Source organism: Copidosoma floridanum, unplaced genomic scaffold (assembly GCF_036245765.1).
Source record: "Copidosoma floridanum isolate Cflo_tuat_1 unplaced genomic scaffold, Cflo_Japanese_pri ptg000001l, whole genome shotgun sequence".
Classification (NCBI taxonomy): domain Eukaryota; kingdom Metazoa; phylum Arthropoda; class Insecta; order Hymenoptera; family Encyrtidae; genus Copidosoma; species Copidosoma floridanum.
In genome coordinates, this window is record NW_028321878.1 from 4,458,681 (window position 1) to 4,477,937 (window position 19,257).

General features: G+C 37.0%; 2 protein-coding genes across 4 annotated transcripts; one reads left to right on the forward strand and one right to left on the reverse strand.

Annotated features, from left to right (window-relative positions):
* The first annotated feature begins 1,909 nt into the window (after positions 1–1,909).
* Positions 1,910–12,807, forward strand: LOC106642785 (multicopper oxidase 3). 2 transcript variants are annotated; one of them, XM_089588905.1, is made up of 11 exons: positions 2,115–2,141; positions 2,207–2,335; positions 3,105–3,409; positions 6,614–6,824; positions 7,452–7,729; positions 8,975–9,098; positions 9,193–9,413; positions 9,479–9,668; positions 9,773–9,979; positions 11,350–11,568; positions 11,710–12,807. In XM_089588905.1, the coding sequence occupies exons 2-11, from the start codon at positions 2,272–2,274 to the stop codon at positions 12,084–12,086; spliced, it is 2,196 nt and encodes a 731-aa protein (XP_089445031.1). In that variant the 5' UTR covers positions 2,115–2,141; positions 2,207–2,271; the 3' UTR covers positions 12,087–12,807. The 2 variants fall into 2 exon arrangements, with proteins under 2 accessions (XP_089445025.1, XP_089445031.1); XM_089588899.1 differs by having other exon boundaries at positions 1,910–2,335.
* Positions 12,808–17,057: 4,250 nt separating this feature from the next.
* LOC106642798 (RNA-binding protein NOB1) lies at positions 17,058–19,204 on the reverse strand. 2 transcript variants are annotated; one of them, XM_089589834.1, is made up of 6 exons: positions 19,057–19,204; positions 18,804–18,936; positions 18,530–18,741; positions 17,958–18,426; positions 17,547–17,881; positions 17,058–17,469 (listed from the first exon to the last, which is right to left on the reverse strand). In XM_089589834.1, exons 1-6 carry the CDS (start codon positions 19,126–19,128, stop codon positions 17,209–17,211), a joined length of 1,482 nt encoding a protein of 493 aa, XP_089445960.1. In that variant the 5' UTR covers positions 19,129–19,204; the 3' UTR covers positions 17,058–17,208. The 2 variants fall into 2 exon arrangements, with proteins under 2 accessions (XP_089445960.1, XP_014213155.2); XM_014357669.2 differs by having other exon boundaries at positions 17,958–18,456.
* Between the last annotated feature and the right edge of the window lie 53 nt (positions 19,205–19,257).

The following is a 19,257-nucleotide window of genomic DNA, read 5'->3' on the forward strand; positions in this document are numbered from 1 at the left end:
AGCCACTGCTTTCTTTGCAAAGTTCAACCTTGGGAAGCGAGTCGACGCGCACTTTGGTTTAGCGCAATGTTGTGTAGGTACTTCGTGCGCGATGATTATCTTCATAGGCGAGAGAGAAGGGAAAAAAAAGGAGGTTGAGGCGACGAGCTATTTTCTCTTCTTACGAATACATGGGTACCTACTCTTTACACGTGCGCAAACCAATACTCTCCATTTCTTTTGTCCCGATGACATTTAAACGGCTCTTACCTTGCATTATATACTCCCCAAAGAGACAGCGGGTGATTTTAGATGCTTTCATTGGGATGACTCGCGAATCGATTGAGATATAATCGACCGCATTGCATCACTTGGCCATTTTCGAGTGCCATAATTTTTTAAGATTCATTGGGTAATGGTCGCTTCTCCCGTTCAATTTTTAGTCTCATCCATACAAGTGCACGTGAGGTAAACATACATGTAGTCTCACTAATCGTGACACGTACCGATCACATGCATTTATTACGTGTTTGAAGGTGCGAAAAAAAAAAAAAAAATGCTTTTCTTTCTGCTACATGATATCGCAAAGTGTACACAGCACTAGTAAAGCTCTCAAACTTAGTTTGCCGCTGATAAGCACAAAGTCTAGCTCTATTTCTGGACAAGTTTTTCCCAACGCCCTTGATAGTCTAATAAAAATTATTGCGATCGTTCTGGTATTACGATGGCGTTTTTTCCGTCGACAATTGAATATAAATGCAAATGAATTTTTGGGCTAATGCTTTTTTATAGACGTGTTTTTAAAATTTTTTGTAAGATGATAAGTATCGTAACCAAATAATTTTTATGGCCTAATAATACGTCATATTGAACATATTTTTGACAAGTGCAGGAACTCAATTAAAGGGTTGTAAAAATTAAGCTGTGAAATTTCCCGCCTACTCTGGCTAAGCTTCGTGTTATTATATACACCCAATATTATGATTGTTATAAATATTAATGCGGTAAATCGGCCTTGTAATAAAGAATACTTAACTTTGTATTTTTGTGACCCCCACATTACTACCATGAAACTATGCAAACAAGACGATTTTTTTTATTTTTTTTAGGAAAAACCGAGTCAGTATAATAATTAAAAAACATTTAAAATATTTCATTTGCAACGTTTACTAAAAACTAAAGTTACGCTATTCGAAAAATTGAACGGGAGAGCTTACTATGTGTCATTATTAGGTATAACCGATGGTCAACATGTGTTACGGCTACCGATTAACTTGATCGAAATATAAACCGTAAGGGATTCTCACGTGTGTTCAAATTATTAAAATGAAAGAGCTGTCTTTTCAATGTACCACTGAATTTTCAATCACCTGCAAAAATCACGACGAACCATCGAATTCAATTATTTGGATTTATGGAGGATATCATATAGAAAAATGCTAAATTAAATTTCAGACTCACGAGAAAAGCTGATTCATTTGAACTGAACATTTAATTATAAAATGCAGGATGATCGGCAACAACAAAAATTGTACACAACGCGTACGTGACTAACCGATCCAGAAACAAGGATTTCCCAAACAACTTTCGCGATTCACTCTCCTATCGCAAAAAGTCCCCGACACCGTCACAATTACACATCCACGCGCAAAAAGCAGAAAAAAAGTCCCTACTCCTGATACCTAAAAAAAAAAGGAATCGAAAAATCGGCAATGTGCACTACGTGTATATACCTATAGACTGATTTCATTGATACTCGCCACAAACGCTCGACGTCATACTTACTGTCCCTCTCGTTTCTCTCAAAGGCTACACCAACGGGGGAATGGAAGAGTCGGACAGTGCGGGACTTAATCTCGAGGCAACGCGTATTTTCCTCTTTGCGGAGATTCAACTGCGTCTATCGCGTATGCGTGTGCGTGCGTGGGACACCGCCGTCGTCGTCGGCGCTGCCGTTGGTTATATACCGCGTGCCGGCTTAAGAGCGCTTTGAGAGTCGATCGGAGTTGCACGCCGTGTTGTACTTTGGTTTTTTTTTTTTTTTATCGAGGGCTTCGATTGGTTAGAATTTTTTGTTGGAAAAAAAAAATATATATATTACATGTGACGGTGAATAGATTTTGTTTTTGTGCCGTTTTTTTTTTTTTTTGGAAAAACTTGATGTACGTGTAGTGAATACATAAAATCAAATAAAACTGCTAGAGACGGTATTTCGTTTAATTTTTAGTGACACATTTTGACAAGTGATTGAAAGTTGATCGGGTGAATTTTCATACTTTGCATATCAACACGATGGGCGGAAAGTTGTTCTTTTTCTTGCTGCTTCAGATAATTTTCGCTCGACAGAGTCAATCGAGTAAGTATTTTTTTTTTTTTTTTTTCACACGAACACCATAGAAAAGTGCGTAATCAATAATTATTAGAAAAATTAAATTTGCATTAAGAAAAATAATAATGAAAAAAAAAAAAAAATGTTATTCCTCCTCGATCAATAAGTATTAAGGGACAAGTATTAACAGACAGTTTGAGAGAGCAAGAGAGCTTAGGTAAACTTCATAATGAGTATTATCAGTTGATCGGCAAAGGTATACATTAATAATTTTATCAATATTTACAGATTTAAAGATTAAAACTGTAAACTTTATGATTTTCGTTCAATTGAATGAAGTATGATAAATGCATCTGCAAAAGATTACCATTTTATTGTGCAAAACTTACAACTGTGCGTACAAATCGATGAAAATTAATGTAATATTGTCAATAAACTTGTGAACATTTCTCGAGAACAGGTGTACAATTGTCTAAAATACCAAAGCTACACGAATTTAACGAAACCCAACAGTTATTATTAATTAACTAACCGATCGAATGAATATCGTAAATTTTATTGCATAGCTGATTAAAGAAAAACGTGTATTAAATTTTTTTTTTGAATTGACCGAATATAATGAAATAAATGCACATACTTTATCGAGTAAAATTAAAACGAGCACATACCAGAAGGTTGATAGTCTTTATTTACTCCAAAGAGGATAACGCGAGATTCCAGGCTTTCCCTTGTATATCATATGACAGAAAAAAGCATCTGGGGAAAAAAAAAAAACAAAACCATCTATTGCCCACAGAAACGGTAGTGGTGGAGCACCACGAGTACAACGTAAAGCCCTTTTGGTCGGAAGAGGTGAGCGAGGACAACGCGGACATGATAGACTGGTCGAAGCACCCGTGCCGGCGCGCCTGCGGGGACAACCAGCCGGCCATGAAATGCCGGTACACCTTCCGCGTCGAGCACTACCACACAATGAGCAAGGCTTGCTACGACTGCCCCAACAACGCCACCGACTGCTTCAGGCCCCACTGCATACCCGCCGACGGGATCAAACGGCCACTAGTCGCCGTCAATAGACAGATGCCCGGGCCCTCCATCGAAGTTAGTAATCGTGTACTCGCATCCTTGAATTTTTTCCTTCTTTTTTTTTTTTTTTTTTTTTTTTTTTTTTTTTTTTTTTTTTTCTAGAGCTAATAACGAATTTGCGATTTTTTTAACGACAACGGACACTCCCGCGCGAGCTGATCAACATATTCCCGATGCTGATTTGCAAGTTGGCACAATATACTTGTGTTTCCTGCAGCTATATTTTCTCAATTTTATCAAACGAAGATCCAACCGTGACTTTTCAATTTTCCATTAGGTATATTTCTCTCTTCGTCGCGATCGAGATTGATGCAAATGATCGTGCCGAACTGACGAGCATTGCGTAAAGACGTAAAGAAAAATAGCTTTGCTTACGAGTCAGTGACCTCAATTGGTTCGTACCGAGTAATTTTTTTTGCTTTTGCACGACAAGTTACATGAAAAGAAGAAGAAAAAGAGCACCCAAATGATTAACTTAGCATAAAAAAAAAAATTCGATTCTACGCGTGTAACCGTAATAGGAATTTTTTTTCCTTCTCCTTTTAATCGCCTGCACCGCAAGTAAGTGCGTAAATCACATCTCGACGTTTTTCCGTCTGTCGCGTATCTATGAGTATATTTCAATTAATTAGATCCGCGTGACGTGAATCACGAGCCAACCGATCGAGCCCGCCCCAACCCTTTGTATCGCGAGTCCGATATCGATCTATCGGACGGTCTCAATAAATGCGCTGACTCCGTAATCCGGTGAATCAACTTGTGAATGAAAAAAGGGTAAAAATCACGTCAAACCCATAAATTTTCATCGTTTCGCGGGCGCACGAGCAATATAAAATCATACGCTGGTTGCTGGCAAAGCAATTATCTGTCACTCGACAAAGACACGTATCCGCGGTACTCTTGTCTTGTCTCTGTACGTGCGAAAACAGAAATCAACGAAATTGCCATATACGCACCTGCAGCAGTGCGAACAATGTCTCAGCAACCAGTTCACACACATATATATGTGTGTATGCAAAACTCTGTATTGTAGACAAGCGTCGTTAAGGCCGAGTTTTAGAGCGCGCGAAAACTAAGTAAGGCACACGACCCTCCGAAGGCCTCTCGACAGATCGTGCACGTACGTATGTGTATGTGTGTGTGTCCGCGTGACGCCAACGATGTATTTTTTTCACGGACAAAGCTTTTTTGCATCCATGACGGTTTTTTTCTTTTTTTTTTTTTTTTATAATTTCCATTGTAATGGAGTTTCAATTTTGCGGTGAAGCACCGTTACGTTGATCGACTTTTTTTTTTTTTTTTTTTTTTTTACTCCAAAGGATTACGTAAAAACGAGTAAATAAGTACTCGTTCATCCTTCGAAACGCTCGAGATCAACTGTACGGACGTGATTACGCATGAGAAATTAAAAACCACATAGCGATTCAAGCTGTTGTCTAAGCTAATTCAAGCATTTGAAATATAAAAATTATTGATTACTTATTATTTCGTTTAGAAGGAAGACTTATACAAAAGTGATGCTATAAATTGCACGATCTGATAAAACAAACAACTTATGATTTTGGTCCTCGCGTTTTAGTTTTGTGATTCGCGTATCCATTTGTAATTTTAAATATATTAAAAAATGTCTTTTTTTTTTTTTTTAGAAAATTTCAAATACTTTTAGTACATCGTCAATCGTGTTTGCATGATTTTTTTCTTTTTTTTTTTTTTTTTTTTCTTACGAAACAAGCGATAATATACAACAATGCGACATTTTCTTGCTCAATATTACGTAGGCCAATTCATGCATTATAGATAAACAAATATTTATCACTTCCTCCTCCTGCACTGTGCAACACTCGCGTCACATTATTTCAATGCTCCAACTAATTGTCATTGTGGTTACAATGAAAAAACTCGATTAATTTCCCCAAGTTTGCATAATACCGCGACGCGCTACAATTTTATACAAAGTTGAGGTGCGTCGCCCGCATCATGTATCGATGTTTGATTAGATCTATCTTGCCATACATATATTATACATATATATTCGCATGGTTGCATCAATAAAACTAAATTGCACCGTGTGTTGTATACTTTAATTTTTTTTTTTTTTTTTTTTCAACACATCATCAAGACTCTATTGAGAATCCCGCGTCCTTCGATGACGACGCTTGTTCCGGGATCTCACGTATGCACAGCCTCTCTTATGGGATTTTTTTTTTTTTCATATAATTGTGCGTACTTGCGAGAGCGTCCATTAACGTCACGGCGATTATAATATCGCGATGACGGTGGCGGTGGTGATGTAACGAGTTCGCGGAATTGTATCTTAAAACTTTATACTGCTTTTAAACGAGTCGTCGACGGGTATGGGTAATAAGAAAGCGTCAATCAGGTAAATCGGGGCATTTTAATTCGGAAGGTCGTCAATCCCAATAAAACGCATTGAGGGTTATATATACCCTTTTCGTACATCCTTACTTACCTAAAAAATTTCATCATCAAACAAATATAGTTATAGAATAAGAAAAGCAAACACGAGGAAAACAAATGCAGTATAAATTCACTGCATATATAATGACAAGTAGGTGGTTAATTACTATGAGAAAAAAAAACTCGTGCATTCGCCGATGAATCTTTTTCAAGTGGGTGTAATGATTTTTTCTTTTTTTTTTCTTACTTCATTATTATACACATTATGTTGCATCCGCTGAACTAGACTGTTATACGTGCGTCATATTTGCCGATTCCAATTATTCGAAACGAATAAAGGTTTTGATGCTATACGTGGAGTAAAAAAAAAAAAAAAAAAAAAAAAATGAGAAAAACTCGGTTTTTATGAACATAATCGTCGAGTTCCTTTTTTTTATACTCGCGGAAAATGAATATTCATGGCTAAATAAATCACCCGACGGATCTCAAAGTTTTTACACCACAGATGAGCATCCCGTAGCTTTTGCGCGTACATGAAAATAAACATATTTATCGTTCACGCCGATTTTAATTGCGATCGATTAATCGCAAGTATCTGTATACAATAGCTGCGTGAAAGATACGTGATATAAGCACACGTGGGTCGTAACGTGCCTGTACACCTACATATTTATACACTGTTGCGTGACGCATGTAGGGCCGACAAGTGGAAACAGTCGGTGTACCGGTCAGACGCCGATGAATCAACGACAGAGGCTAATTTAAACAAAAAAAATTTTTGTGATTTTCGTCGAAATGCAGGTGTGCGAGGGTGACCGGGTAATCGTCGACGTGATAAACATGCTACACGCCGATAGCACGACGATCCACTGGCACGGACAACACCTCCGGCAAAACCCGTACATGGACGGTACCCCTTTCATCAGCCAGTGCCCGATACTACCCGGCGAGACGTTTCGCTACGATTTCATCGCAGCCACTCCCGGCAGTCATTTCTGGCACTCGCACATTGGTAAGTTTTTTTTTATTTTTACACCCCTCCAACATCTCGCTCGACGACAACAAGATATTAAAAAAAGGAAAGGAAAGTACAATATACGGCGCACGCGCGTCATTTATGGAAAAATCATTGAAAAAAAAAAGGCAATCGAGAGTCACATGTTTGCACCGAGTGCATGATTGGATAATAACGCCGAGTTTCTCCGAGTACAAGCGGTGGGATGTGTATATATTATGTTTAATTATGCTATCACCGGTGTGTATCCCCTTTTTAGCGCCGAGATTCCGTAACGATGTGCGCACAAGACTCGGATGAAACGCAGGAGGAGAGAGAAAGCGTTACGCGTCACGGCTCGGTTACGTTGTAGTTTATCGTGAGCGCGGTATATCCGGCGCATCGTTCGGGAATTTTGCGTTTTGGATTTGGCATCCATGCAAGACTCGCTCGGTATTTTGTTGATGAAAAACAAAAATTAGTTTTGCAAAACTAAATGATTGGAAAGGAGTATTTTTGTGACAATAATACGATACGTGAAAATAAATCAGTGCATACAATATAGGTACGATTTGGTGCAAGATGATGCAAATCCATGCCTGCGATGCTTTCGGATGAAAGAATGCGCGATCGTTTTGTTTTCAGGTTTCCAACGCGGCGACGGTCTGTTCGGGGCGTTGATAGTGCGCCGGGCGCCGAAAGTCGATCAGTTGCGCAACCTGTACGATTACGACGAGCACCACATGATCGTGTCCGACTGGGACCACGAGATGGGCTTGGTCAAGTTTTTGGGCCATTACCACGGCAACGGCGACAACAAGCCCCCCAACGTAATCATCAACGGGCTGGGCCGCTTTGGGAATCGCACGCAGAGAGAGGGACCGCTCAATCACATGCTCACGGCCACGTTCAATGTCAAGAAGGTATGAGGATACGGATATATACATTACGTTTCTAAGGATCGCTGAATTTCTTTCCTTCCCCCCCCCCAATGGCAAACGTCAGACTGTTGTTTTGGGGGTCATTAGAGTGTCGAAAGTCAGTTTTGACGAACGTCACATAGGTACATATTTGTGGTGGGCCAGTGGGTATTTTCGTATGCGTATATTGAGGATAAAGGTCAGTTGGCGTTTTTATACACAGATTGACAGTTATTTTTATCAGGAACAAGTATGATTAATCGGCTACGGTGACACAGTTGCCGTATTATGTTTCGAACACTTGAAAAAATATTTGCGAATGCAATCGCTTTTTGTTATTTATTGAAGCTTGCGAGTAGATATGTGTATGTATATTAAAAAATGTAAAAACTACGTTTTACGTAAAAAAACAATCAATTATTCTGATAAATCGAGTTTACAATTGTTTTGAGGAATTTTTTTTTTAAAACTAAATAAACGATAAGAAAAAGTCAAACGACATAAAAATAAGGATTTTTTTTTTTTCATCTGAGAGAAATATGCAAAGCAAATCAGAAATGTGTATATTACTGAATAGGTTTTAAATTGGGGATAAATTGTACAGCCGCCAATTACAAAAATACGGCGTAATCAATCCAGTTCCGAAAAAATAAATCTTGTTGAGCAACGAGAGCCTCGATTAAACGCCAATCATCTCAATCTCATTATGCAACGCGCAACTACTCGAATTCCAAACACCGCATTTGGCCTTTTTTTCGAGCATACCTGAACGTTCGACAACTTCCCCGCAGGTTTAATTGGGATATACTTACCTTTACCCATTCGCTCATTTTGAAGCAACTCCTGATGCACGTTAATTACTGCAGGACCAAGAAAAAACAACCCGAATTTTTTTCCAAGGGAGAAAAAATAGTTTTCGTATCGAAGATCGACGCGCGAACAAGTTTTTATCCCCAATGTTTCTCAAACCACTTGGATCTCCACACAGACAATATAGGCCATAAAGCTAATGCCGGTAACGCAAGGGCCATAAATGTTTACAACATATATTATAACTGCAAACGCCAGACTACACTCGTCAGAGTGTAGTTACGGAATTTTCACTTTACAATACGCCCGTTACACAATTTTTAAAATCATTATACGCGTATATTATACGACACGTGTGTAACTCCAATGAGTCAGTAGCTCATATTTGTTTTAATGTTTTTTCTTTTTTTTTTTTTTTTTTTCTGCTGCCGTACGAAGAATTACAGGTACCGGCTGCGCATCATCAACGCCGAGTTTCTCAACTGTCCGATCGAAATGTCCATAGACAACCACACCATGTTGGTCGCGAGCTCAGACGGCAAAGACGTGGATCCGATCGAAGGTACAAAGATCTCGTTGCATATAGTATATATACACCACGTAAAAATAATAATAATGATAATTGGTCGGTTGGATATAAATTACCCTCGATTCAGCCGATTCGCTGGTCACTTACGCCGGAGAGCGATTCGACGTGATTGTAGAAATGAACCAGGAGATCGGCAACTACTGGATTAGATTCAGAGGGTTGCTCGATTGCGCGCCCAAATTCACAAAGGCCTACCAGGTGGCGATACTCAGGTACGAGGGTGCACCTCACGAGGATCCAAAAGCCGACGTTGCCTACGAAATACCCTACAACGAGGACATAACGAAAGTAAGTGGACTTGCGATTAGGCATGACGATGTGTGAATCGATGATGAATCGTTGCGTTTCATTAGCAAGTAAATCCATTCAACAAAGGAACCGAGGCCGAGGACTCGGTGAGCATACCGCACCTGCAGGCTCTCGACAAGAACAGCGAGGCCAATGTCGAAAGGGATCCCGACTATCAGTTTTACATCTCCTACGATTTTTACGGAAAGGACAGTGACGATTACCACCGCAAGGGCCTGTACGGGTATCGGGAAGGTATGTATATCCACCGCACCTGTTGCATTACCTATGTTTACCTATACGCGTTTGTCAATATTGTGGTACATGTGTGTTTTGATGAACTTGTTTGTTCGAATTAGCCAAGCACAAGACGGGCATGCCGCAGCTGAACCACATATCGATGAAGATGCCAACGTTCCCGCTTATGTCGCAGACCGGCATGATAGACTCTCGGCACTTTTGCAACGACAGCACGGTCAAGGGTTGCGACACCGAGTATTGCGCCTGTCCGCACGTGTTACAGGTCAAACTCAACAGTTTGGTCGAACTGGTTCTCGTTGACGAAGGTACGTCCAAGTGTTTTCCTTCTTTCGCGTTTATTCCGCGAACACGTCCAATTTAAGATCGGCGCGTGGAAAATGCTGCTGGAAAGTATAATTTTGCCGTCCGGTTGATCGGAGAAAGATTCGGTCGAGCGTCTCCTGCACCCGCGAAAGCGTGTCATTATATCCATGTATACACTTGTAGGATTTTTGGCGAAGCAGAGTAAGTATTCGAACGAATGGCCAAGGTTACACGGACGCCCTGTCCATCTTCATTTTTCGATCTTTTTACATACTTACATCACACACGCGTTAACAAAAACGTCAAGGAAAACTACTATGGTTCAACAAGATGATGAGTAATATACCTCCGTTGTGCGCGTGTATGTATAAAACGGGGGTATCTTTATTGTGCGCTGTTTTTATTTCTCAAAGAGTACCTATATACAGCGAGTAATGTTACGAAAAACCGTCGTGCGTACTACATGATCGGCCTCGAGAGTTTTGCATGTTACATACCAGGGCCGCAGGTGATACGTACCTATAGATGAACGAACGTGTGCCACGTACCGCGTATTTACACAAGTATGTGTATAATACACGTAAAAAAGAGATGAAACAATATCGCAATTGCTCCGATAAATGAGGGAGAGACCGATGTTTCTTGGTATATATATACGCACGAGAGGCGCGTGTTGCTCGTGCACCGTTGCATTAGATTATACATACGTGTAACTGCGCGCGTGTGTATAATTACATTGTGTGATGTTACGTGGAAAATGTCACACATCGCGATGACCTGTTTTTCTCTCGATCGCTGAGCTTTTCGCGTCACGTGCGGGTATTAATTTATTTTTATTTACTTTTTTACGATTAATCCTTATCGCGCCCGCTCGTTCTATTTCTCCAATTTTATCCTGTCTTTTACATTTAAAGCTCAAATGACGAATGACAAGTTGGGTCGAAATTACATTGTAATTGGCTCTCAATCACATTATTTCTCAATGACACGTATAGGTATATGTCGTTGTAGCGCACAATATCAAGATAAAATGACGCGTAAAAAGAAGGACGATAATTCACACATCGGTTAATCGATCCACGAGCATCAGCGTGTAACAGCAGCGGGAGAAGCTGCACGCAACAACCTACGTACGCTCGTACTATGTGCTCATTGGGTGTAAAAAAAAAAAAAAAAAAAAAAAAACAAGTTCGACGAACCTCACGTGTATGTAGGTATATTGTAGAGACGCGTGTCGCGCAATAAAAGAGTATATATATACACACGTTGTCGTACACACCAACAAATTATCGCATTTACCTATACATTACCCAAGCGGGTACTCACGCCGTATTGTTATGTAACACGAGAGAGTGCGATTTCTCATGTATAGGCGTGCCGTACGACGCAAACCACCCGTTTCATCTTCACGGCCACGATTTCCGCGTGATGGCCATACAGAGGCTGGGCAGCAATACCACGGCCGAGGATGTGAGAAGAGCCGATCGCGAGGGCCGCATCAAAAGGAGGTTCGACAGGGCCCCCATCAAAGACACGGTCACCGTACCCGACGGCGGCTTCACCATCATCCGGTTTCACGCCAGTAATCCAGGTAGGATATCCCCATTTTTCGTTTTCATTACAATCATAGTCGACTCGTTGCCATAATATATAGTATCATTTTGCGGACCGAGGACAGGTGGCTAAGAGATTTGCAAATTAATTTGTTTGTTTTTGTTTTTTTTTCGTACAGGCTACTGGCTGTTCCACTGTCACATAGAGTTCCACTCGGAGGTGGGTATGTCTTTGGTCTTCAAGGTGGGCGAGCACGAGGACTTTGCTCAGGTGCCCGAGGGATTTCCGCGTTGCGGCAACTACAAGCCGTCGAAGGACAATCGATCGAAAATTAAAACGACAACGACTACGATGGCGAGCGGTAGTTTAGACGACAGGGTCGGGGAAAACGAGGTGGAGGACCACCGGGTGGACGAGAAGGTGCGTAGCTCGATCGCCAACTGGTTGCCGCTCATCCTTAACGAGCTGCGGGCTGCCAGCTCGGCTGCGCCCGTGGTTGAGGTGACGTTGGCCTGCATGTGCGTGATGGCTTTTGCTTTTGTCTCGGTTTTGTGATTTCTGTTTTTTTTTTTTTTTTTTCTTTTCATTTGTTGTCACGTTTGATTTTGCGACCAAGTACTGTGAGATACTTGTGAAGCCGAATGTTGTACCACAGGTATTATACTTGTGGACGAGTGCAAAAGGTACATTTTTCTTCGTCAACTGATAAAGAAAGTTGCTTTTTTCGTAACTATGGACTATTGAGTGGACGTGCATTTCCTGACTAAAATGAGGATAGCAAGTTTTTCATGATTGCGTATTTTTTATTCGATGATAATAATGGACGAGCACGTGTGTATCGAGTATTATTATTATTATTATAGCTTTAGTATATTCAAGTATTAACGTCAATCATTGTTTTTAGCTTGTATTTCTTGAACGTACTTTAAAAACAAAGTGCTAAAATCAACGGTTTCTCGCACTCGGAATTATGGGAGATCGTTGAAAAATAACAAAACCAGCTTTAAAATTATTGTCATGAATCAGTGAAAAAAAAAAAAAAAAAAAGAAAAAATTGTGATACTTATGCTTTTACAGTCCATGTCAGCTTCGACATTATTACTAATTTTAAAATCATCGTCATACCATTATATAATTAACAAGTCGTTGTAATCACGTTTACATCGGGAATCGAACTGTGATATATGGATTAAACTTTTGTGTGAAGAAAGTTCATTTTACTTAGTTTAAGTTAGTATTATCAAGTTTTGTCATTTGTAATGTAATTTGTAATTTTATATTGTAATATTCACGAGAAATATAGTACGTAAGTATTATGTATTTAACATTGCTAAGTGAGTGAAATTATTTGATTGATTTAGAAAGTTGAATTTTTTAAAGCAAACATTTGTTTTGTGTTGGCTTCAAGCTATAAAAGAAAAAATTAAAAAATTAAAAATTACTCTGATTTTTCAACAGGAGCAAAAAATAAAAACATTTATTGGACAGATTAAACAGCATTTATTGGACACGTGGAGGATGTACCACGAAGAGTAGATATCATTTTATATGTTAATGCGTTAAAATAAATATATTACACGTACAGTAGTATTTATGTAAAACTTCTTGTATTGCAAAGATCTATTTGTGTATAGAAATTTTTGTACAGTAAAGTCATTAAAACAAATTTGAATTGATCTACCGATTACAGAACAAGTTTTATTTTAACAAGCAAATAATGATGTATGTAAAAAATGTTTATTAAATTGATAAAACTTGTTTGATCAAAATTTTGTGCAAGAATGTAAAATTGATGTGTTCAAATAAGTATAAAAATTTTACAGCATACACCGTGGGACCAACATTATTATGTGTTCAATATTATTTGGACACATTAAAAAAAGTTATACTGTAAGGGGGCCTAGAGAGATATTTTTTTTCTGAAAAAGTTATGTAAAACAATCATTCTAAACATTGATGATCGAAAGGGGCCCCGACCTCGCCCCTTTCAGTGAAGCCCAGCCAAGCTTTTGTTTTAAACTTTTCCCATAAAAACAGTGAAAAGTCTAAATGGCTCCTCCTTTTGGTAATATAGGTCCTTAAACAATTTGTTTATTTCAAATTATGAAAGGCCCAAATAGCTAGTAAGATATTCGTATTTACGTGTAAAAACGTAATATCAAACTAAAGTTCCTAGTAAAGTTAAAAAATGAATAAATTACAAAATTTTACACGTATTGGAGACACAAAATACAACTTTACTTCTTGGACATTTGCCATCGTTGCCTTAAACTCAAGTTATACCTAGAAGGAAAGTGGTATCTTCCTATCTCGGTACCATACTAATTCATCAATTTGGCACAGAAACACTATTTAGATTTTTCAATAAATTTTTTTTTAATTTGATACTAAAAAAACAATATTTTAAAAAATGACAAGTTTTACCTAAAAATTTTGGAAGAGACAAGAAGTACATGGATATTTACAATTATGGAATTACTTTACACATGATAAACATTTGAGATATATAAATTTTACTTACACTGAGAAAACTGTAGAAAGACTTGAAGTTGTAGTGAAATAAAATGTGTCAAGTAGATATACAACAAAAGTGATACTTAAAAAACACTAAACTGCACTGTTATTCAAAAAACACTTTTTTTGCTCGAGAAGTTATAAAAAACGCAATAGTAATAAAATTTAAACTTAAGAACAGGGTAAATCAAACCCAGAAAATTATGAGTGAAAAAAAGGCATTATATAAAATAAATGTAAAATTTAGAGGATAATGGGGGTTTTATAATACGGATAATTCAATATATTTGTCTGAAAAAGAGAAACTGAAACAGAAAAGGTTTGTTATGATAATATTAACATGTAGAAAGCATTTATATACATATTATTGGCATTTTAAGCATATAGTAGGAGGTATTTGTTATTATTAAATATTTTACAGATAAAAAAAGCTGAAACAAAAAAATTAACAATTTTCTTATTGATATAATAGGTGAGTTTTTAAAGAATATTTATAACATGAATGTATTATTATAAAAAAATTCATCTGAAACAGAAAAATGAACAATTTTCTTAACTAAATATTTCACGGTATGATAGGTACATTTATAAAGGATATATGTAATACGAATGTATTATTAGAAAAAAATACAGCTGAAACAGAAAATCTTTAAAACATTTTACACATTTTTTATTATTATTGTGGCATATTAAATATCTAAACGTTACATTATTACTAAAGCTGAAAATTAATAAACACTCAAGTACATGAAAATATATTATACGTAATATAAATGCAATACCTCTATAAACCCTCAAAAAAATATACGAAAAATAGCATCATCGCAGAACAATAAGAAAATAATAATAATAATAATAAAACAGTAATAAGAATATGTAATGATGATAGAAACAATAGTATAAGAGTAACAAATAATAATAGTTAAACATGGCAAGATTGTCATGGACATAAAATATTGACTGATCAATTTGTAAGCATAATAGGATGCAGAATCTAATAAACGGTCACTCACCTTGTCGATGACTGAGAATTTTCGGTGTCAATTTTCCAAAGCTTACCTGTTGACAAAAAAAAGCAAAAATGCTGTAAAAAACGGTATAAAAAAAAAAAAAAAAAAAAAAAAAAAAAAAAAAATTAAAGTCAGATTACAGTTAGGTAAACGGAAACTAACAATTTTTTTTTTGAACAATGAATGGTCTCATGCTATTGCAGTTGTTAAAAGAAAGTTAAAAACAAAAAAAAACTGCTTTATTGACTAAGAGTGCGCATTTTACCGATTATTTACACGAAATTCCCGTTATGGTGATTTATTCTCAGAATCCGAGAGCGTTGGGTTCCGAACAACACAGTCAGCGCCAAATATAAAAATCTTTCAAAACCTTTTTATAAGTATGGGGCTCTCTCATCTGTTGTTCGAATCCCAATACGTTGAAAAGATTGAAAAAGTGAAAAGACTACTAAATTTCATAGACTTGTAGAATCCGAGAATGTTGGCGCCAACGATTTTGTTATGAATATATAGGTATAAAAAAGCAAGGCGTGCATCGATTTCACGGAATTTCAAAACGCTCGAGCCAACAGCTTTTTTGCCCCGTATATTATTGTAGTACAAAATTACGCTGATCAAGTATCGACAAGGATTCGGAATTAGAAAAAAAAAAGCTTCAAACCTTATCGAAGACGTCCTAGAGCCCAGCATAGTCCTTGTCGACTCGTCGCCGTTGGCTGGATAATCTTGCCGATGATGAAGCCCACCGCCCGCAACCGCCATTACGTGCCGGGAAACATGTTTCATGTGTAAAAAAACCTATCCACTATCCACATCTGCATGCTCTCTGCACCTCTTAACTTGCGTTTCGAGCAAAAAAAAAAAAAAAAATCACTCCCGCCACCCGCGATTGCGAACACAATCTCTTGTCGTTCCGATCAAAAAAATTGAGAACGCTGTATCAGTTTAAACAAAAACACTACACACTATGACACTATTCCGGGGGAAATCGAGCGATCTCATCTACTTATTTCTTTCTCAAATTAATTTTTTGTTTTTACATTTATCACTCGCGACTATTCACCAAACGTAAGTTATCAGCTTACAGGTACTTACGTAGATACACTTAAGAGACGACGGCGGCCACAACGAAACAAAATTCACAATCTTACGAGAAAAAAAGTGCGAACGTTCCGACGTAGTCTACGGACTCATTTTACGGTAAGTATAAAGTCCGATACTCAAGCTACTACTTAATAGACTGAAACTCAATTTCGCTGAAGGAACCAAAGGAACCCGCCGACCCGCCCTTTTGGTCGTTGTTCAGGTTAGGGCAGGTCACGTCAGGGCAAGTGTAGAGAGTGGAGAAGGGGTAAAGCGGCCGCCGGCCTGTATACGGAGTACGAATCTGTTGTAGGTATGTAAGAGAGTTTTGTTCATTAATTAATAATGTATAAAGTAAGTGCAAATTCTATTTATTTATATTATATAAGTACGTGTAGAAGTAAAACTTTCAGAATAACTACACACTTTTAGCAAGGCTTTTGTTCGATCTCAACGAATGTGTTTTCTTTCAGCTTGTCGCTTACGAAAAATTATTTTTTCTCATTTCAAACTGAATTGTTAGATGGGTAACTACGAAAAAAAGATACAGCCGAATTTTGTTGAATGCCATGACTATACGGTACTTTCAAGAAATTAACTCGTATCATACTTATATCGTTGAAAGTTTCTTTGGTAAACGTATACACTCAACAAAAAATTTACAGTAAAAAAAATTATATAATACGTGCATTCGAAAATTAAACGAGCCTCGCATGTAAAATACCGTGTAATTTATCTTTACTTCCTTATTCAATAAAAAAAAAAAATTTGAATTAATCGAAAAATTAATACTTAGAAGGGGCAAGATAAACCTACCAATCTTGAATAAAAATTGAATTGAATTTTTACAGCTTTTCTCGTTATTATGTAAGGTTTTGATCATAATATAGACAATATGTAAATCATACAATAAAATAAATTCTGGTGAAAAATTTTGTATTTTATTTTATTTACTTTATGAATACATTTAAAAAATTCATATTATTAATATGTACAAAACGTGACACTTTTATCCCTAGAAGTTTTATTTTGCACGGTATTAAATGCTGAAAATGCGTTAGCAGTATTATTTATTTCTTGTGTTTTCTAGGTTCATTAGGATTCCTTCTCATCCAATATTTTATAGGATCACCAGGTTTAATGCCCAGCATTGCTGCTCTAGAGTTGACATCTCGCATAACAAACGGTGAATAACCAGCTGTATAGTCCTCATTAAGCGGATCATTCTTTGTGCGGCCCAGTTTTGTTGGTCTCTGATCAGGCCTTGGCTGATCCTCCGAAAGTATTGGATTGCAGGCATGTTTACCACCTTTGAACGTTGGAAGTGAAAACTGAAATGCAAAATTTATGCAAGTTTTTTTGATAAGACAAATTAATTTTTTTTTTTCTATATTTACAAATAGATTACCTTTTTGCCTCGGGATGATAATGGTTTTTTAAAGTTGATGTGAATTATCTGCTTCCCTTCGTCATTTAAGGAAACAGCAACTTTTTTCAACGACTTGTTTCCACATTTGGGGCAAAAAACTTTTGTAACAATGCCAGTTGTTTTGAAACATAAGTAACAACGTAAAATGAAAGTTCGCATTTGTTTGATAACTTTGCCCTCTAATGATGCCACATTAAGTCCTATTTGCATTAAAACGTTTTGCATAGCATAATCCATCGTCAAACATGCTACAGTGGCTGGCTTTTCTTTGATAACACCAGAATCCATCTTTTTTCTTACATCTTTCAGATTCCCTGAAAAATTAAAATTAATTTAAGTTGAGTAAAAAAAAAAAAAAAAAAAAAAAAAACATTCACTCGCGATACTAACTTGGAGTGATCCATCCACTATCATCATCACTGTCTTCATCGTAATCTTCTTCTTCTTCTTCTTCATCATCTTCATTTTCACTTTCTGAATCATGAATTCCTTCATCTACTTTCTTGGTGTCATATTTAATAGGTTTGAGGATGTCATCAATTGTAAAATCATTTTCACACTCTAATTTCAAATCTTCTGGATCACAGTCAAGTTTACGAAATTTCTCACTTAAATCATCAATTTTTTTATTTTCTTCATCAGATGGAGCTGTATCATACTCTTCATTATCAGATGTTCCACGGCTTTCGTCAGTCATGTCACTGGCAGTTACTAATTCGTCACTTTCCACATTGGATTCTTCATTTTTTTTCATTTCAATATTCATTACATTTCTTCTGGCTTTGTTGGGATTTAACTTTTCAGTTTTGTTTTCACATACTTTCTCTTTGTCTTCACTTTCAGATGTTTCTTCATCACTCTCTTCACAATCATTTTCTTGATCATCTTCCTGTGAATCAGTTTCAAATGTTATAAAATTTCCTTGGTGTACTTATTAAATTAATTAAGCTAGCTGCACTTACATCTTTATCTGGCATATAAAATCCTAACAGCTGATTATGATCTTCAGGCTTTTTAATACTACTATCAACAATTTCTTTGTTCACCAGGGGCTCTTTTCTCAAGTGATCTGAGCCAACTCTTTCTTTTTCATACCGGTATGTAAGAGCAATAACTTTGATATCAGTTGCAGAGAGACTTGGATAATCGCCAGTTTTTTTGGAAAACGCAGTTACTGTAAGAATAAAATTAAGCACGAGTAATGATATTAATTATCAAAAAAAAAACCATAATTACCAAATTTAATGTCTTCTGGGGAAGCTTCTTTAACCTCCAGATCATATGGAAGCACTACCAATCTCCTGAGCTGTCTTTTGCTTTTTATTTCATTGACGACACCAGGCTCGGTGATAATTTTATTACCAATGTCCTAAAAATGTTTTGAATTATTACGCTGTTAAAATAATAGAACGTCAACTAATAGTTATAATTTTGTTTTATAACTTGAGCCATGACAAAAAACAGTTTTTCTTATGTTGAAAAAAATTACCTGCAAGGCTGCATTTTTGATAAACGCACTTGTATCGACAATGAGGTATTCGACTTTTGATTCACTGCTCATTTTTATTTTAGTTAGCTAACACCTGCAGTCAACAATTGGAGAGAAAAAAATCACAACAGACGAGGCGACGCATGCATATTTGACAATCCACGTGCAATATTGCTCCGACTCCCGGAGAGTTGTAAGAAA